Here is a 22230-nt window from a genome sequence, read left to right on the forward strand (position 1 = left end):
CTAGCACATGTTATGTCTCTTAACATTTTGTTTGATGGTGGACATTGTGAATTGAAGGCTGAAGTGCTTGAATGCCAATAGTTTTGAGGCATCCTTTCAGGAATCTTCCTGTTTCCCCATTGCCTATTAACTTGGGCGGCACAGTGGCACAGCTGTAGAGTTGCTGCCTCATAGCGCCAGAGACCTGGGTTCGATCCTGTTGTCTGTATGGAGTTTGTACATTTTCCCTGTGACCACTTTGGTTCCCCGAGTGCTCCAGTTACCTCCCACATTACAAAGTCGTACAGGTTTGGAGGTTATTTGGCTTCAGTAAAAATTGCAAATTGTTCCTAGTGTGTAGGATAGTGCTAGTTTTAAAACTGTTACAATTTGTTTCATTGGGTTGTTTAAATTATTACTGACTAGCTAATTCAATTATTGCATCGTATGGGAGGTGGGTTGTTTAAATTATTACTGACTAGCTAATTAAATTATTGCATCGTATGGGAGGCGCATTCCCAATCTCGTTGTACCGCTGTACAATGACAATAAAGATATATTGTATTGTATTGTAGTGTCGCTGGTCGTCACGGACTCAGTGGGCTGAAGGGCATTTTTCCGTGCTGTGTCTCTAAAAATATATGCAGTAATAGGGCACATCTGAATTGGTATTTGATTCTAGTTACAAACTCCTGGCTGCCTATGCATTAGTTGAGTTAGTCCACTTTATCAAATTTGCTTTAGAGTTTTGTACCTGTTACTGACAAGAATTCCACATTTCTGAAGCACAATGTGGAGAGTCATGCCAAACATTTTCAAGGACAGCTAACGTGACTCTTTCGAGATAAACCATTTAAAATCTACACATCTACCCTGAACTTCAACTGTTTTGGTTCTCAAGGTCTAGATTCTTTTATAGTGAAGTTTCCATGGCAAATGGTAATTTTCTTATGATTTTCAATTTTCATTTATTTGTAGGAGAGCTGAATACTTCGGTATGTTTTTGATGCAAATTAGCTTTTTATTAATGTTTTAACTTAAGCCCCAATTTTGTGGAATAGGGCAGATTTAACGCAGGCAGCACAATGACGGGTGAAACAAGTGCTGAATTAACTCAGCGTATCAGGCTGCATCTCTGGAGGAAAGGACAGGCAAGGTTTCGGGCTTGGATCCTTCTTCAGACTGATTAAGAATCAGAGATGCTGTCTGACCTGCTGAGTTACTCCAGCACTGTGTTTCATTCAAGATTGCAGTTCCTTGAGTCTTTGGCATCAGTGGTGAGGCAGGTAAAGCCATGGTCTCTCAGCTTCTGTGACCCAGGTCTGCATGGAGTGTGTATATTCTCCCTATGACTGATTGGGCTTCCCTCGGGGCACTGCAGTTTCCTAAAAACATCGTAGAGATGACGTTTGATTACCCTGGGTAGTTTGCAGGGGGATTTCAATGGACTTGCATGAGAGAATAGGTAGCAGGGAAATAATTGGAGAATGGGATTGAGGAGATAGCTCTGGGAGATGAGAAGGACATACTGAACTCAAAGGACATTCCTCCTTATATGTCATAAGGAAACAACAAACAATCTGCTAGAGGAACTCAACGAGTCGAGCTGCATCTGTCGGGGAGAGGAAGGATTGACATTTCAGGTCAAGACTGCATTAGGGAACGTCGACCATTACTTTTTTTCCTGCAGATGTTGCTTGACCCATTGAATTCCCCCAGCAGATTGTTTGATACTCCAGATTCCAGCATCTGCAGTCTCTTGTGTCTCCCTGTCATTAGTAATTTTGACAATATACTCAGGGTTATTTGCCATGAAGCTAATGGAGTGTAAACATGTGTGGTATGCACATCAGCATCCAGCAGGTGCCACCTTCTTGAATTCCTAAGGCTAAAACTAAAGCTTTTGTGGCAATATCGAATGCTGCCAGGTCTCTTCGCAGTTTTATTGTGAACTTTGTTTGTCTAAGAAGAATGACTTACATTTAGTTTATCATTGTGTGATTATCAGTATGAAAACCAAATTACGCCAATCTGGTGAAATTTTGTGTTGTAAAGTAATACAATATAGAAACTAATTAAACTTGAGTATTATAGAATCATTAAAGATTTTAGAATGAATGGACTTTCATCCTATCAGTTTAGATTAGGTTTGAACAACATAAAAAGGACAGTCTGCTCTGTCATTCCTGCTAATTATTTTTATTGTATATCAATTTCTCCATTGAATTGTAACACCAGGCTTGTAATAATTGAAGCCACTGACATTAAGCACTTAAGAGCGCACACCAAAAAAGTACCAGGCAATAAGCAGTACAAATCTGAGGATCTCATGCTATTATATTTGAGTCCGACAAAACCTCTAAAGATGCATAATGGGGTTGATAAGTGGCAACTTATAGAAAGCTTGAAGTGTATGCCAAAGACATTTTCCAATTGGACATATTTTGGGCTATTATGTTTCGATTGTTATGAGAAGGAGGAATCTTTGCAGAAGCCAAAGTAAATTAATTTCAACATTTCTGAACAAATCAGCTCCCTTAACCCAGTTCTGCATGGAGTGTGCATATTCTCCCTGTGGAGAGCTTGTTTTTTCTTATATGCCATATGATTGTTTTTGCCACTTATCAACCCCCAGAGTAAATTTAGAAGAGCCAAGTAATCCACCAGCATAGTTTTGGAGGTGGGAGGGAGCACATGGCAAAGTTCACATGTTGAAAAGAGAACATGAAAATGGCACACAGAAACTTGCACAAACCAAGTTCTGGACCAAAGCAGGGTCTGAAGGCAGCAGCACTAACAGCTGCACCATCATGCCATCTGGATTAACCTCAAGAGACTGTGCATCATTGATAGGGTGACCAGTGTGCTGAATTGACTTCTGAGTGGAAGGAAATAACCTAGCATAATTACAGAAATAGCCGTTGTAACGGAGTAGTGTGGAAATGCAATATTTTGTAAAATTAATTGATCATTTGCTTTTATTTGTGTGTCAGGGATACCATCAAAGGACCTCAGTCCATGCAATTTGGGATCTTGAACTAAAGAAAACATTGAAAAATCCTTCACATCCAATGACTGCTGAGATATTCATCGCCTGCCGTTTGTGCTGGACATGCTCGACAGCAGAACAGAATTGTTGTGCTCTGCCTCCAAAATTCATTGCACAGTCGAATGAATTTGGATGCAGACCACAACTCAGTGAAGCAACGATATATTGTTTATTGGGGCATCAAAGGAGGAATGAATTTATCGGCATTTGTTGGCCTGAAATGCTGTGGGACATAGAGAGGTTGTGAAAGTCAATATTAAAAAGCAATACTTTCAAGAACCAGAATTGGGTGAACTGAGATACTTGGATGAAAACAATATTCCCTGTACTTTGTTGAATGGAACCCAAGGCAATCTGACCCACTTCACCCAGTTCATACATTAATTGGATGTGGGAGGAGAACTAGCTGGTTACATTTCTCCAAATTCGCGTCAACTATTTTGCTATCGGTAGTGGACTCAGCTTGAATTAGCTACATTACTTGGCTGTGAGAATGCAGGGCAGCTTCACAATGTTGTTCAAAATTGTAATTTAATGACAAGACAAAGGTGAAAATCAGCCGGAGAATTTAAAGCGAATGAAGAAGTGAACATATTTATTGAGGGTACAGATGAAGGAGATATGCAGTTACATTAGCAACCTGTACACTATAACCTACACACCTACAAAATGTATTATGTATATTAAGGAGAAATTAAAATTTTGAAGAATATGTTTAAAAAAAAATGTTTTACCGATTTTTAATTAACAAATTAACTATACTTTCCAACACATCTGCACTTATATTTGCAGAGCCAGATGATTCTTCAGTGTATGTGATTGGAACCATCCTCTATAGAAACCTCGGAACATTCCTGGATCTTCAAAGGTAAATCGTTGAACATGACTGAGTTTTACTTAACTGGTTAAATCTAGTTGCTTCTAGGGTAATGCTTAATTAAATTAGACCATTCTAATGAAGTAGATTGGGGAATAAAGATGGGATAATGTATAACAGCGTATCCTTGACTCTTGTTGCAATTTTCTGTTCTTTGATGTGATAAGTAATTCATACATTCAAAGCATTTGTGAATTCATCCATTACTCATCCTAAACAAATCTGCATAACTTCCACTTTCAGAAAATATTCTTGGATGCCAAACATTATCTGCTATTCATTAATTTTTTTTAACTTAATTTTTCAGGAAATCCTGCCAAATAATTTAATCTAATTTTACACCCTTTCTCTGGTATGCTTCATGTGTAGTAGGAAAAATCAGCCAAATCTGAAAAGTAAAAGTTAATCTATAATTTATGAATTATCTTTAAATTTAATATAAATACCACTGACCTGACAGTGGCAATCAAGATGCTATTAGATTGGCACACGAATATGCAGGGAATGGAGGGAAATTAATTACCTGCAGACAGAAGGGACTATTTTTGTGAAATAGTTCCTGCCTCAACTACCTCCTCTGGCAGCTTGTTCCATACACCCACCACCCATTGTGTGAAAAAGTTACCCCTCAGATTCTTATTAAATCTTTTCCCCTTCACCTTAAACCTATGTCTTCTGGTCAGGATTCAGGATATCTTTATTTGTCATCCAGAAAACAAGTTTTTTTGACGAAATTTCGTCACCCACAGTCCAACAATAAGAGCAATAAAATAAGCAAATTACACAACCCCAACCAACACAAAACCCCCCAAAAAAGAAACATCCATCACAGTGAGTCTCCTCCAGTCCCCTCCTCACTGTGATGGAAGGCCAGAATGTCTTTTCTCTTCCCCTGCCGTCTTCTCCCGCGGTCAGGATGTTGAGGTTGCCACGTTCCAGGCTGCGCCGGACGGTGAAAGGTCCTCGGTTCACCTAGTCTCAGCAAGAGACTCTGTGCATCTACCCGATCTATTCCTCTCATGATTTTATACACCTCAATAAGATCACCTCTCATCCTCCTGCGCACCAAGGAAAATAATCCCCACCTACTCAACCTCTCCCTGGAGCTCAGATCCTCTCATCCTGGCAACATCCTTGTAAATCTTTTCTGTACTCTTCTTGATTAGAACGGGTGTCAAAGGTTATTGGGGAGAAGGCAGGAAAATGGGATGAGGAGGCAGAGATCAGCCATGATTGAACGGCAGAGTAGACTTCATGGGCCAAATGGCCTAATTCTACTCCTATAGCTTGTGAACTTATGAACATTCCAGCTTTACAACATCTTTCCTATAACATGGTGCCCAGAACTGAAGACAATACTCTAAATGTGGCCTCACCGACGTTCTAATGGTTATGTATAAAATAGCGATCTTCGCTTCAGGTTTTGCTGTTTGTGCATATATATCAACAGGTTGCTTATCAATAGCTTTCCAAATTACAACAGGGGGAACATTGATAACATTGATCACAGCTGCTTTGATCAAAGCTTCCCTACATAGCTGAGATGTTTCAAGTGGGGCAGTACATCAAGAAGAACTGTAAAATAAAGGACAAAGCCAATATGTTCAGCAGTAACCGATCTGATAAATCAACCTAATCCATCCAAATTTAGTGAGAGGTATTGTTTTCTCAATAAGACCACACAAATTGAAGAATTGAGGCTGGTGTTATGCTTCCACCTATAACTATACCATCTGTCCAAGAAGCAGTCACAATGCAACATTACTCTAGAAGTGAATTATTGCCTGTTGGACCTATTTATAGCGTCTGGTTCAATGGTCTCAACTGGCATTTAATTCCACCATTAATCTTGTAGGAAAAAGTTGTTTTATCCAAGCTAACTGTTACTACCTCCTTTTTAATGGCTAACTTCAGTCATGGAAAGCATTTTCTGTGACTTGACTTTGTGTGCAAGTGATATCGTTTGTAGATTAGGTAATATATAATTTGTAGATCACAAATTTAAAAATCAAATTTCAGGAATGTCAAACGTTTATGCAGCCATTGAAATTGTCAATATTTGTGGTAATTTCCCCCAATTCCCTGCAGTAGCAGCAAATGGCTTTGAGCAGATGGTCATTTTTACTCAATTCCAGAAGAATAGATTTGCAGAGAGGTTATCCTTGGACATGCAAGTGAATCACAGTTTTTGATTGAAGATTCTTTGTCGGCACTGGGCCTGTCCTCGCTGGAGTTTAGAAGAATGAGGGGGGATCCTCATTGAAACATACAGAATGGCGAAAGGCTTGGATAGAGTGGATGTGAAGACGATGTTTCCACTTGTGGGAGTGTCTAGGACTAGAGGTCTTAGCCTTAGAATTAAAGGGCATTCTTTTCGGAAGGAGATGAGGAGACATTTCTTTCGTCAGAGGGTGGTGAATCTGTGGAATTCCTTGCCACAGAAGGCTGTGGAGGCCGTCGGTGGATATTTTTAAGGCAGAGATAGATAGATTCTTGATTAGATTTATTCACAAAATGCTGGAGTAACTCAGCAGGTCAGGCAGCATCTCGGGAGAGAAGGAATGGGTGACGTTTCGGGTCGAGACCCTTCTTCAGACTGATGTCGGGGGTGGGACAAAGGAAGGATATAGGTGGAGACAGGAAGATAGAGGGAGATCTGGGAAGGAGGAGGGGAAGGGAGGGACAGAGGAGCTATCTGAAGTTGGAGAAGTCGACGTTCATACCACCGGGCCGCAAACTGCCCAGGTGAAATATGAGGTGCTGCTCCTCCAATTTCCGGCGGGCCTCACTATGGCAGTGGAGGAGGCCAATGACAGAGAGGTCAGACTGGGAATGGGAGGGGGAGTTAAAGTGCTGGGCCACCGGGAGATCAGTTGCGTTAATGCAGACCGAGCGCAGGTGTTCAGCGAAGCGATCGCCGAGCTTGCGCTTGGTTTCGCCGATATAAATAAGTTGACATCTAGAGCAGCGGATGCAGTAGATGAGGTTGGAGGAGGTGCAGGTCCAGGTGTCAGAGGTTATGAGGAGAAGGCAGGAAAATGGGGTTGGAAGGGAGAGATAGATCAGCCATGGTTGAACGGCGGAGTAGACTTGATGGGCTGAATGGCCTAATTTTACTCCTATCACTTAAGACCTTATGATCTTATGAGCTTATGATAATATGATTGATGGTGCAAAACTGGACTGATCTTGTCCACAAAGACCAAAGGGGAAAGCACAACAGTTTGGGTGAACAATGCAGCAGGATTCAGGAAGAACTGCATAGGAATTATGGAATCTTTCAGCATGGACAAGTTATTTTACATTTCCTTGTGTCTGGCACTGTCCCCGAGATTCTCAGCTGCATCTTCTCTTCCTTGCAACAAGTGTTGAGATATGCCACCAGTGACAAATAAATGCAGAGAAGCCAGACTGATAGATAAAAAGAAGGCATTTTTGGGGGTCTCAAACACATTTTTCTATGAATTACAGAATTTCTCAATGAAACCTTTCCTGTGAATTGATTCAATTTTGTAGCAAACAACTCTTTTCTTTCACGACATTGCAGTACTTTGGTGTTGTGGTATTTTATGAAAATTTGTACTATGATGGAAGAATAATGATTAATTTGATTTATGAAACATGAACTCCCAAAGCCAGTTGAGGTTACGATAGAAATTGTGCTTGTTAATTCTGCGCTATCGGAAATCTTTGATTGGGAGGTCCCTCATAAAGAGTACAAACCATTGACAGTTTCACAAAAGGAATTGAGAATTGGGACATAATTTTATACAGGAAATGGTTCAATCATTAAAATTCCTACTGGGGTTACTGAAGCCCATTGCATAAATGACATTAAACGTGAATCATTGTATAGGTATTTGTAAAATAAAATGTAAAGAGTATGGAGTATAAACAGGGGAATATGATTCATCTTGGTGACTTAAATCAGAAGGTTATCGAGGATCCACACACGTGGCTGGGATCATGGTTGGAGATTGTTATCTCCTTTGATGGCCTACCACGCACTTATCTAAATGAAAAAGTCAAAGGATTTATAACTGATTTACAAGGATGCTGCCATATAAGGAAGTAGAGAGACAGAGAAAGACTTGAAAACTGGGTCTTTTTCTCCACAAAAACTCAGATTATGGGGTAGATGAAACAAAAGTGTTAAAACCAATTAAAACATAGATGGTTTAAATGACACTGAATGCAGTGGAAGGGAACAGGACACGTTTGTGAAGGTTAATTAAGAGGTTTTGACAGAATAGAAAACCTCCTTCACAAAGATTTGGGGCATGGTGAAACAGTTCTGGGATTAGTGGTCAAGCATAACGTATTAATATTCAACTTAATTTGGAGGTGGAATTAATGTATATTCATGAATATTGTATATAAGATTATGAGAGGCATAGATAAGGTAGTCAGTCAGAACTACCTTATTTCCCAGGGTGGAAATGTCCAACACTAGAAGGCATTGCTATAAGGTGAGAGGGGAAAGTTTAATGAAGATGGGCGGGGCAATTTTTTTTATACAGAGAATGGCGAGGGCCTAGAACGCACTGTCAGGGGTTCAGATACGGTAGTGCAGGAGGCAGATATGATTGTGGCATTTAAGAGGCTTTTGGATAGGCACATGAATAGAGAGACATGAATCATGTACAGGCAGATGAGATCAGTTTAAATTGGCAACATGTGCAGCATAAACATTGTGGGCTGAAAGGCCCGTTCCTGTGCTCAACTGTTGTTCTATGTTCTATGTTCAAAGTAATGTCACTTCACGCAGTAGTGGTGAGATTTCTTAATTAAAATTGTAACTACATTACAATTGATTACACTTCTGACCATCCTGAGAGTCTGGCGATGGGTCCTCTGTCGAGTCGTCATCTGTCCATTTCCCTTCATAGATGCTGTCTGACCCACTGAATTCCTTCAGCAGTTTGTTTTTGCTCTAGATCCCAACATTTGCCATTCCTGATATCTATACATGCCTGAAGTGTCATTTTGGTGACTAAAAATATCATGGCTTGGGTGCTATTACATTTCATCAACTCGTCTTGCAATGGTAGAGTCCTCCATTTGCTGAGAAAATAACAACATTATTGTAACAAACAATGAGTCAAAACCACAATATTACAGTTCACCAATAACATGCTCAAAACAACTAATTAATGACACAAGCACTATTAATTTAACAAAGAAACTGTCATTGGCACAGGCCTGGTGGTGAGACCCAATTATTTTACCTATGATTTAAAAGAAACATTATATTTTTAATCGCTAACATATTTCCTCTCTTTTGATTTCAATTTCAGAAATGCCACAGTGCTGAATTCAAAGATAATCTCTGTTATTGTAAAGCCTTCGCCAAAATCTTTATCCAGCCCTTTGGAAATTGAATTTTCTCATCTATACAATGTAAGTTATGCACTCAAGTCATGTACACTGCAATTGAATTGTATGAAACACCGCATTTCAGATGAGGTTGATTTGGTTCTGCCCTATAGCTGTATATTTTATTCACAATTGAAAACTATTGCACTGACACGGAATGAAAATATTGTTACCTCATCAATGCAATCACTGTTGAAGAATAGCCTTTGGTTAATTGTTAGGAGCTTGAGCTGACAACTGTCACAGTTTCAGTGTAGAAATGGGAGAAATTATCTCCTAATGAAGAAACTGAGGAATTAGCGATATTACAGTAAACCCAATGCTTTGCTTTCTGCATTTTAATATTAATTACCATTTAGACTTCTCTAGTTCACAAGGGGTGATGTGTCAAGTCAAGCCAAGCCAAGTTTATTGTCATGTGCACAGATATGTGAGATACAAGTAAGATTATATTTACTTAAAGCAGATTCACAGGCATATAAATTGAGGCAAGCACACAAAAACAAAATATACATAAATTCTACAAGACAGAGAAAAGAAATAGACTGCACAATAAAACAAGACATTGCGCAAAACAAGTCCTCGGTAGTGCAAGAAGTGCACCAAACTAAGATTATGGTTGATTCAAGAACTGAATAGCTGCAGGAAAGTAGCTGTTCCTGATTCTGGTGGTGTGGGACTTAAAGATTCCATACCTTCTTCCCACAGTAGCATAGCCCAGATGGTGGGGATCCTTGATTATAGGTGCTACCTTCTTGAGGCAGCGCCTCGTGTAAATGCTTCTGATGGAGGAGAGAACTGTGCCCGCAATGGACAAAGCTGAGACTACCACTCTCTGCAGCCTCTTGTATTCCTGTGCATTGGAATTGTGGTGCCAGGCCATGATGCACCCAGTCAGAATGTTTCTACAGTGTATCTGTAGAGGTTTGTTGAAGAATATAAAGACATGCCAATTCTCCTTAAACTTCCAAGAAAGTACCGACACTGCCACACCTTCTTCATGATTACATTAATGTGCATTTCTTTTAACTACAACTTTCTTTATTTTAACACTAAAATCTCCTGGATGACAATTATTATGCAATTGGTTTTTTTTCAGTAATGTATGTATTCTGAGTCATGTAAATATCCTCAATTTGATCTCCCATTAGTTTAGCAGACTGCATTGTGAATTCTGTTCATATATTTGAACTGGATATAAACAACATTGCCATGCATGAAGGACGTCTTAAAGGAAACAGCTTTATGATTGATCTAAACATTTTGTTTTCTAGTGTTTTTGAAATATCATGTTTCACATAACCGACCACCCCTACCCTTCCACACCTCAAAGGCAAATTGATCAGTTATTGACATTACAACGTGCTAGACACATTCCTTTAAAGATAAACGAGGATAGAAGCATTACAGTTCTGCTACCAGACGGTGATCCAGAGACCTAGCAACATGACGTTGTGGTTTTGAAGATTTATTTTCGATACTTTTATCAAACTAACAAAATAAGTTAAGAATAAAATGTTGCTGTCAAACGCAGCGAGCTAGAAGCTCTTGCACTCTGATGAAAACTCAACTGCTTCAATAATATCCACTAGGGAAATGCGAGCTGATGGCCTTTCAGCCTTTGGTCTGCAGTCTCACAAGAACATGGCTCACCTTTAACTGGCATCTGAAGTGAGCAAGAACCTATTCAGTTGTTAAAAACTGTTGAAATGCCATAACTAGAAATCCATTGAGGGTTTGTCTGCCTATAATAACCTTTACTGGAATGAATTCCAAATGGTCTTCAGATTCTTTAGTGTTTGTTGACAATAGATTCACTTGGAAAGTGGTCAGGTGAGTGGCAATGTACCCGATCCAGGAGTTCTTAGTTTCTTGCTGATTGACTTGAATGATAAGAGTATCTGACCATGTAATTTGACCTCTTCCTTCATTCTCTCTCTTATATTGCTGTAGAGCAAGACATTTATATCTACAATAGAATCATACAAAATGTAATCTGGTGATGCGCATAAACTGTGTTGGGAAAATATTAATTTACCTGACTGCAACTTAGATATAGGCAGCATAATTGTAAAATGTTCAATTTGTCCCCCAGTAGAATCAGCTGTATTTTAAATGTAGACACAAAGTGCTGGAGTAACTCAGCAGGTCAGGCAGCATCTCTGGAGAGAAGGAATGGGTGATGTTTCGGGTCGAGACCCTTCTTCAGACCCGAAATGTCACCCATTTCTTCTCTCCAGAGATGCAGCCTGTCCCGCTGAGTTACTCCAGCATTTTGTGTTTACCTTCGATTTAAACCAGCATCTGCAGTTTTTTTCCGACACATGTATTCTAAGTGTGTTTATTTTGTTTTACAGGGCACCACAAACCAGTCATGCATTGCATGGGATGAGACAGACACGTAAGTTTTTAAATTATATAAAATTCAGTCTCTGATTTAATAACAGCCCCAATTAGTAAAGTATTGTGTTGAATGTTGTCTGTGTTGAGGTTGAAATCCAAAATTGATTAACAGTACAATATGTTTTCTTGCTTCATTGTCGGGGATTTGATTAAATTTTTAATGAAATCTATTAAAATTCAATGCCAGTGTTTCCTTTCTATTTTAGCCATTCACTGCACCTGTCTTGTGGCAGTAGTTGGTGCACTGGGAAAGGTATACCTTTCTAAATTTTTATTTGAAATATGATCATCACTGTTATGGACAACATTTGTTGACCATCACTAACTGCTGTTAGGGGGTTGTAATTAGCTGTCATTTTGAATCGTTGTAATCTCTCTAATGAAGGCACTCTGACAATGCAGCTAGGCAGGGAGTTCAGTATAGATGAACTGCAATATATTAGCCTGTCCGGATGGTGTGCAACTTGGAGGTGAACATGCAGGGGGTGTTCCCATGCAACTGCAGACCTTCTTGGTGGTAGAGTTCCCCACTTTGGGAATTTCTGTTGGATGGTCTAAGAGGGGAACTGCAGTGCATTTTTGAATGATATTCACTGAAGTTACAATGCATTGGTGTTGAAAAAATGATTGTTTAATGGTGATGAATGGGGTTCCAGTCAAATTGGCTGCTTTGTCTTGCAAGGTATAAAGCTTCTTAGAGCTGCTGACATCCAGGCAACTGGATAGTACTCCACAATGCTCTTTCTAAATTGCAGATGGTGGACATTTATGGACTATCAAGACTTTTTTCAATCAAAGTATCTTGTCTCTTGTCATCATAATATTTATGTGCTAGTCCAGATGAATTTCTGGTCAATGATGACCCCCTCCCTGGATTAATGGTGGAGATATATTCATAAGAACACCATTGTGTGTCAGTGGTAGATGGTTAGTATCTGTCATGTCAGAAAAGGTAATTGTCCAGCATTTTCATGGTGGGAATGCTGCTTGTCAATTCTCACCCTATGCCTGAAAGTTATCTTGTTAGATGCAAACATGGACTGCTTCATTTATTGAGGAAGTCCAAATGGAAGTGTTAGAGTTGTGTCTAGGATATTATCTTGGAAGAAACATTGCAGATGGGATAATCGATCTCCAACAGTCATTGCCACCTTCCTTCATGTGACCTTAGACTCCAACCACTGAAGTATTTTCCTTTGGTCCCCATTAATTGATATTAACAGCATTCACTCTTGCCTCATCTCTTGAATTCAGCTGTTTAATCTTTGGACTAGAATGGTACTGGCAAAATCCAAACTTGACATTAGTGAGGAAGTTATTGGTGCAAGAGTACTGCTTGCTACCACTGTCGATGAGCGTGAGAAGGTTATTGGCGCATGAGTACTGCTGGCTATGGCTCCCCTCACCTTGCTCATGCTTGAGAGTAGATTGAATAGTCGGTGATTAGCCAGTTGGATTTGTCCTTGCAACATAAATGGGCAATTTACCCCAATGGTGCATAGATTCCAGTATTGTAACTTACAGGAACGTTTCTGCTGAAGAGACAACTAGTTTTCACAATCACAATCAATCACAATCACAATAATACTTTATTAGCCAAGTATGTTTTGCAACATACGAGGAACTTCATTTGCCATACAGTCATAACAATAAAAACCAACAGGACACACAAAATACTTTTTAACATGAACATCAACCACAGTGACTCCTCCACATTCCTCACTGTGATGGAAGACAAAAAAAAGTTCAATCTCTCCCTTCTTTGTCCTCCAGCGATCGGGGGCCTCTAACCTTCCGTTGACGGGACAATCTTGACTCCCCTTAGTCAGCGGCGGGCCTTCCTCATCGGGACGATCCAGCTCCTGCATTGCGGAGGGGTGGATTTGAGCTCCCCTGTGTCAGGCGATCGGACCCCGGGTCGGGGATATCAAACCATGTGTGGCTTTTGGAGCTCCCGACCAGTCTCAACCTGAGACTGTGAGCTCCTTGATGTTAAAGTCCGCAGGCCACGTTGGAGCAGCGATCCAGGCAAGGAATCGCATGGTCAGATGTTAAGTCCATCTGACTTTGAGCGGGGGCTCAAAGTCAGTCCCAGGCAAGGCCTCCAGCTCCACAGTGTTAGGCCGCAGAGCGACCGGAGATGTGATCCGGAAAGCAATCTCATCTCCGGCAAGGTAGGAGATTGAGAAATGTTTCCCCCTCCCCCACCCCCCACATAAAACTAAGAACATTTACACAAACTTTTAAAACTTACCAAAAGTAACAAAAGAGTTTGAAAAGGACAGACAGACTGTTGGAGAACTGAGGTTGCTGATATACTAACAATGATGTTGTCTGGTTCATTGCATTTGTTTTATCCAGCCTTTTTTGATATCATGCGCAATGATTCAAAGTGATTGAAGGCATGCTTTTGTGCTGTTAGGGCTCTCAGGAGGAAACTGAGATAGGTCAACCAGCCAGTATTTCTGGCTGAAAGTAGTTCTGGGTTTGTTTTTGTTTTTAGCACCCTCACGGTGGCCCCATCATTGTTGAGGATTGAAGTGTTCTTGGAACCTCCCATTAACCACTTGATTGTGCACCAGGGAGGTATCTAAATGTCCATTTTTCCCTTGTTAGCCTCGATGGATGTCCATTCATCACAAGGGACAACAAAAGCAAGCGCAATTGTACCCTCTATCGCATGGTCACACTTGAGAATTCCTGCTTGGCATGCAATGCCGTGACGAATTACAACCCCAGATGCTGCCTGTGCGATCAGCACTCACCAGCTATTGAACTTGAAATGCTTCTGGTGCGAATAGTTCAGTCCCACAGAAGGCGGTACATTGGGACACATCAGGCACTTTTCTCATTTCGCGGTGCTATTTTTATGAAAAGAATTGTGCTTTTGATATTGCACCTAAATCAATGTTCTGTGTGATTACACGTTATTCTGAAGCAAAGAGAAAACAAAAAGAAATTGTGATGGAGATTTTGAGAATTGAATGTGCCCTGTGCTTCCCAGGCGTGTTTATTCACATTGGTTTTTTGTGCTATTACTCATAAATAATACGCAGACGAAGAAGCACAGATGCTAGACGATTGCGACTGTCAAGGCTCATCACCCTCTATTGCCCACTCATTGTAGCCTCTGTCATCTTCACTGGTGATGGGTGAGCTGGCCTAAGTTCAGTAGTATGATTCAGCCAATGGTTTTATCGATCATCAAAACTGAAATGCACAATTCCCTGTGAATGTGCGGGTAGATAGATGAAGCCATAAAGTTGACATTAGACAAACCAATGTCTATCAATTTCAGCTAAATGCGTTGAACCATAAGTTACTTTGCTTTGGCTAAAACATTGCAAAAATTAAAGTCTGAAATTGCTTCCATTTGAAACGCTAATTGAGCTAATAGATCTAGGTTAATGACCTCTGAAGACTTGGCAGTAAATATTCGATTTGCTTTCAAATCCAATTCAAGTGATAAAGAAAAAAGACCATTGTGTTTGTCTCCAGATTAGCATGACTTTTCTGATTCCTTATGTTTATTTTAATCCTTTTTATTTTTCTCCTTTCCAACAACCCAGTTAATGAGCTGCTGGTTGTCCGAAGGAACTTCACCCTGGCATTTCTTATTCACGGATGAGTTCTGCTATTTGATCTTGAACTGTGCTGTCTTGCACAGACCCACCATCCATATGTACCTTTCATGGGAGAGATCAGGGACATTTTATTCCAGATTATCTTTGCCAATTTTAAACAGCTGCCGAGCTATTTAAGTGGAAAACTCATGTGAAGCAATAATAGATTTCAGAGGCGGCCATTACTGTTCTTTCACAAGCCATTAATTTTCAAAACTCTATTATAACTAGGTGGCTGAGCTACTGGCAAACAGCACAAAGGGCAGTGATGTACACATACAAAAAATATATGTTTAATAAAAACGGAAAATACTGGAAACACTCAGCAGGTCAGGCAACATCTTTGTGAAGTAAAACTAAGTTTAATTTTCAGGTCATAAACAACAAAGACGTAAAACTTACTTGACTAGCCCCTAATGTGTGGTGGGTGGTAGTATTGGGGGTGGGGGTTGGGATATGAAGTTGATGGGAATAAAAAGGGATTTGTGTAAATGGTGCTTGATGGTGGGTGTAGACTCAGTGGGCCAAAAGACCCACTGAGTCTACACCCACCATTAGCACAGAACACAGTTAGCAAAGAGGCAGTGAGAAAATAAGTTAGTTTAAAGTTGTATCGTGGGTGTGGGAGAAATGGATCGGACAGAGAAGATATCACTGTGGATGAGGCCATGGTTGTCGTAAACATTTTAAATTATAATGATTAAAATAATTTTAAAATAATTTAAATCAATTAAAATGTACAGTGCCATCTGATTTATACATTAATGAGGGTAGTTAGACAGAAAATGTAAAATGCAGATCACTGTTGTTGCTGAACCTGAAATTCCCAGCAGATCAGGCAGCATCCAACGAGAAAGAAAAACGAAGATCATTTTATGGATAGGTAGCATTGCGAGTTGGTTCTGCTACAAACAAATAAAGCAAGTTATCCAAAAGTGTGGAACCTTTAAGGCTCCAATGTGTGCAAACATACAACGAGGTGCAGTTTCTCTAAGTTACATTGGCCCTCACTGGAATAGTGCAGAAGGCTACAGATTCGCTAATTGCATCCATGAAACTTCCGATGCCCTCTGAAACTTTGCCAATTTCCAGCTTCCTGTTCCGAATGAGCTCATCATCCATGTCAAAATTGTGGCGGTGAGGAACATATATGGGTTAAGTTACACCTTTCCTTTAATGGGATACATGGATCAGTCCTTGCCTTAAGCCTCCCCCAGCTCTTTCTCGGTACGTCAATGACCGTTTTGGTTCTACATTTACAAAGAACGCAAACATTTCATTAACTTTGCTGGCAATTTCCACGCTTTCAATTTTCCTGGTACCTACTGTAAGAATGAGGGTTTAAACAGCTTTGAAAGATAATATAATTATGTGTACAAGAAAATGAATTTATTTATCACAAACTGTCAATTATTCTCAAATATAAAAGTGTTTGAAACTCAGTGTGCACCTGGCAACAGAAGGTTGATAGCTTTTAATTCAATTCATAATAAGTGACCTTGGTGGTTTTCAACATTATTGTCAATTCAGTATTGTATAAGCTGGTAATGTTCCCCAGTTCTGGTATTGTACAATCTATCCAATTTTTTACAGGTGATGCAGTTCTGAATCTCATTCTTTTCTATGAAAATCATTATGGAAAGAGGATTATGTGTGAATACTGAAACCTCAATGCTGCCCAACCCTTTACTTTAAAGGACTGTGTGATGTTGCTCTCAGTTTCCATATTACTAATCATTAAGTCTATGAACCAGTTTTGAATTAAGGAAAGGGATTTTCATGACTGCAAACTGCCTTTGAAAACTATGCTTACCTAATCCATTTAAAGCTCTACAATCAGATAATCAAGACGATGATCAGAATACTGAAATGTTCTTTTATTTTTAAGAATAGCTTACCTAAGCAAGAAGGTAGAAGATATAAATAAATATAATAACATTTTCCATTTATGTAGTTCATCTACTGAAACTATCTATGGATGGGACAGGTTTAGAGGGATATGGGCCAAACGCAGGCAGGTGCCACAAGTGTAGATGGGACATGTTTGTCGGTGTGGGCAAGTTGGGCCGAGGGGCTTGTTTTCACAGTGTATGAGTGTATGACTCTGACTCTATAAAGACAAGCCAAAGGTCATTTCCTCAGGCATCTGAATTACTTCAATTGGATTCAACACTGAATCAAGTAGTACAACAGTATCAATGAAGCGTTTGCCCCCCTAACATTAACCCAGAACTGGGCTTATAACATACAATATATATCATACATGTAAATATATGTGTATAAATGTAAATATATATAGTATAGTTTTGTGATTTTTGTAAATGTACACACCCACACACACACACACACACACACACACACACACACACACACACACACACACACACACACACACACACGTACACACCCACACACACACACACACACACACACACACACACATATATATGTATATATATATATATATATATATATAGCAATACAGTAGATTCATTCATTATCATCAATACTGATATTCAGTAAATTACTTGAGTTTAAATGTTCCTAGTTGCTGTGGTAAGATTTCAACTCCAGCTCATGGATCGATGATTCATTCCAGTAAATTAATCATCATGCTGTTCTATCATGAAAAGCTTCGTTACTTTTTAAGAAACCATTAACGGCTGATACTTGAGCTGAGAGAACTATGAATACAGAGCACCATTAGGGCTGTTTATCTAGATGTTGAGTGTTGTCCATCATTGTAGAATTGTGTTTATGCCCATTTATTGCTATTCAGAGTATTAGAGCAGATCTTTCAAAGTGGTCCTTGTCGAGACTCTTAGAGATATTACACAGGAAAGAATATAGAGAACCAGCTACCACAGATGCAGTGTCACTGATTTAAGTATCAGACACATAACAGAAAGAAAGTGTAATGTTATATTTCCAAGTACTTCGGATAAAAGTACATTTTCAATTTATTTGTAAAATGGAGGTACCTTTCAAATTGTCTGCGGGCTTGGGAGTTACATTAGGGATGGAACAGCATGGATTCTAATGAATTGTAATTGTGGATTTGAATGTGATCCTGAATTGAAAGAATAGATCTGCAATAGTATGAAGACTATGAATCTCACCGTACTCAATACCAGCTTCAAGCAGGCAGTTGCCCAACAATCTAATCCTCTAATTTTCCTTTCAGTTGGCTCATTATAAGAAGAAAATGACATATGTATATATGAGTTTGCCATTCAATGCTTTGCATTCTTTTACCATGTGGTGAAAGTCTCATACGTACCTCTCAAATTAACTGTCCCGTTGCTCTCCTGGGAACATTCCGACCTTTCATCCCCAGAAAAAAATTGAAAATGAAAAAAAAATACACAGATAAAGGAAATCTAAAATGGAAGCAGAAAATGCTGGAAACGTTCATCAAAACGTTGTGCTGTCTGGTTCTCACATCCCACCTCTCTTCCAGCTTGCTCCCCCCTACTACAATCAGGGTCCTGACCCGAAACATCACACATCCATGGTTTCCAGAGATGCTGCCTGAACTGCTTAGTAACTCCAGCACTTTGTGTCATTTTTATAAAATCCTTGTCTTTGCTTTCAAACTCCTCCACATTTGTGACATCCCTATCTCTTGCAATTTTCTCAAACTCCAAAACTACAAAGACTGTTTTCTACTTGGAAATTGTGAACCTACCCATTTACATTTTGGAAAGATATTGAAACAAGTGAGGGACTGACTGATTTATATTTATAGAGTAACTGTAACAACCCAAGCCGTCCCAAATACTCGCAGTCATTGAAGTGTGATCGATGTTATTCAGGCAAAGTTTCACATAAGCTCCAGGAAACAGCTATATGATTTAGACTCTACTTTAGCTGTTAGAGATACAGTGCGGAAACCGGCCCTTCGGCCCACTGAACCGCACTGACCAATGATCACCCTGTACATTAACCTGCACACACTAGGGACAATTTTACAACCAACAGAAGTTAATTAACCTACAAATCTGTATGTCTTTGGAATGTGGGTGGAAACCAGAGCACCCGGAGAAAACCCATGCGGTCACAGGAGAACATACAAACTCCGGACAGACAAGCACCCATAGTCAGGATCAAACCCGGGTCACTAGCGCTGTAAGGCAGCAACTCTACTGTTGCACCACTCTACTACCCACTGTGCCGTTATGATAACAACCCGATAATCTCATTTGCTTATATTTGGAGGATACAGGATACATTTTTCATCTTTTCTTTACATTCCACCTGCAAGAATGCAAAAGATGTCCTGGCGTAATGTTCCATCCAAAACATTAAGCAATCCACTTCATAAGTTTCAGCCTGGATTATTGTGGTTCAAATTTCTGAATCTGAACCCACAATATTGCTCCTTAGATAAAGTGCAACTGACTGGTGGTGGCCCGTCGTAGACAATGATACCATGGTTGGGCAAACTCGTGCCTTGTGATTGAGTGTGGCTCATGAGTCCGATGCGTGAGCCACACACGCAGGAGCAGTGGGGGAAGATGAAGGCCACTGTGGGAGGAGTTAGGGCTGCAGCCTTCCTCCTGTCTCTGACACCAACGAGTCGACCTCGGCGATTATCTTCCTAGTAGTTGGACGCCAGCCAGTCCTGTCACTGGCACTGGTTTCCAGTTCTTTTGGGGCAATGCCTGCGTTCTGGAAGTGGTCCTTGATACAGTCTTTGAACCATTTCTTTGGGCACCCTGGGTTCCTTTGACCTTGGAAAATGAGATATAAACTTTATATGAAATTGGTCCAATTAACCATAATTTAAATGAATGTTGAGGTGCTTTGAAATGCATTGCTGTATTTTAAAAGTTCGTATATTGCCATCAGGTAATGTGAGATTAAGCAACAAATTTATTAAGCACTTTTTTCCCCATCATTAAGGTAGGTATAATTTAACTTGTAGGTCATTTCTGAATTTCCAGTGATAAACTGTGCCTTTTGGCAGCATCAATGATGAACATAACCTCATTACCACTACTTCCTGGTCTGAACACTTTCTGCATCAGCCTGCCTTTGTAGATAGGAGGAGTAATTCCTGGAGTCCGCCCCCAATACATGAAGATGATTTAGAATGGGAATAGAGAAAAGGCAATACTTAAAATAATTTTCTTAATGTTATTTGAGATGCACCTGGGGGAGGAATAAGATAGTTCCCGGCACTAACTATACATTCATTAAAATACACACTGTCCCCATCTCTAGTTTGAGATCATAAAACTGTATTAAAAGGAAAGCTTGCATAATTGTTATTAACCTTGTGATGACCCAAATGGCTTTTTAACCAAGAAAGTACTTTCAAGTACTGTCATTAAGCTGGAAAGAGTCCAGAAAAGATTTACGAGGATGTTACCAGGACATGAGTGGCTGAGCTATGGGGAGAGGTTGGGCAAGCTAGTACTTTATTTTTTGCAGTGCGGGAGGCTGAGGGGTGATCTTATGGAGGTGTATAAAATCATAAGGGGAATAGATTGGGTGAATGCATAGAGTCTAATTACCCACGGTAGGGAAATAAAAAACCAGAGGACATAGGTTTAAGGTGTGAGGGGCAAGATTTAATAGGAACCTGAGGGGCACCTTTTTCACTCAGAGGATGGTGGGTATCTGGAACAACTGCCAGAGGAGGTAGTTGAGGCAGCTACTGTAACAACATTTAAAAGGCACCTGGACAGATACATGGATAGGAAAGGGATATGGGCCAAACGTGGGCAGATGGAACGAGCTTAGATGGTTGGCATGGACGAGTTAGGCTGAATGCCCTGTTTCCTTGCTCTATGACTCTACGAAACGTAATTATAGTTGGATTACAGGAAGTTCAACAACCAACCTGGACACCACAACCCCCCAACCCCCCAAAAATGCTATATAATAATGACTTTTCGTCTCAGTTAGACTGAGATGCCCACCACAAGATAATTAGGCTCAGTGATAGTGAAATGATGAGATATGCGAGTGATTTTGTACGAGGAATAAATAGATACCAGAACCCTGGACCCGTTAGTTATTGTCCACAGACTATAGTGTAAATAACTGTGCATTTACCCTTTTTAATCCTATCATGATCTTATATACCTCTGTAATATCATCCCTCATCCTCCTGCGCTATAAGGAATAGAGTCCTAGCCTGCTCAACCTCTCTCTATAGCTCAGACTCTCGAGTCCTGGCAACGTCCTCGTAAATCTTCTCTGCACCATTTCTAGCTTGACAACATCTTTCCTATAAAATGGTGCCCAGAACTGAACACAAAACTCTAAATGGCGCTACAACAATGTCCTGTACAACTGTAACATGACCACCCAACTTCTATACTCAATACTCTGAACGTGGAAGGCCAATATGCCGAAAGCCTTCTTGACCACCCTATCTAACTGTGATGCTACTTTCAAATACGTACCTGCACTCTTACATCCCTTTGCTCTGCAACACTTCCTGGACCCCTGCCATTCACTATGTAGATCCTGCCCTGGTTTGACTTCCTAAAATGCAACACCCCACAATTCTCTGTGTTAAACTCCAACAACCATTCCTCAGCCCATCTGCCCAACCGATCAAAATACCGCTGCAATTTTTGACAACCACCTTCACTATCTACAAACCACCCACTTTAGTGTCATCTGCAAACTCACTAATCATGCCTGGTAGGATCTCATCCAAATCATTGATATACAGTGTCTACAGAAAGTATTCAGACCCTTTCACTTTTTCCACATTTTGTTACGTTACAGCCTTATTTTAAAATGGATTAAATTCATTTTTTATCATCAATCTACACATAATACCCCATAATAAAAAAAGCAAAAACAGGTGTTTAGAAATTTTTCCAAAGTAATTAAAAAGAAATAACTGAAATATCACATTTACATAAGTATTCAGACCCTTTACTCAGTACTTTTTTGAGGTA

The 22230-nt window shown here is 39.9% G+C and overlaps 1 protein-coding gene across 12 annotated transcripts in view; it reads left to right on the forward strand.

Moving 5' to 3' along the window:
- Positions 1 to 22230, forward strand: part of adgrb1a (adhesion G protein-coupled receptor B1a) — a 449476-nt gene that overhangs the window by 227459 nt on the left and 199787 nt on the right. For all 12 annotated transcript variants that reach the window (XM_078397552.1, XM_078397555.1, XM_078397557.1 and 9 more), the window contains 3 exons: positions 3821 to 3896; positions 9203 to 9305; positions 11639 to 11682. In XM_078397552.1, coding sequence (XP_078253678.1) covers positions 3821 to 3896; positions 9203 to 9305; positions 11639 to 11682 — 223 coding nt within the window. The remainder of the gene's footprint in view (positions 1 to 3820; positions 3897 to 9202; positions 9306 to 11638; positions 11683 to 22230) is intronic.

The sequence above is a fragment of the Rhinoraja longicauda genome, chromosome 4, assembly GCF_053455715.1.
Source record: "Rhinoraja longicauda isolate Sanriku21f chromosome 4, sRhiLon1.1, whole genome shotgun sequence".
In the NCBI taxonomy this organism is placed as follows: Eukaryota; Metazoa; Chordata; class Chondrichthyes; order Rajiformes; family Arhynchobatidae; genus Rhinoraja; species Rhinoraja longicauda.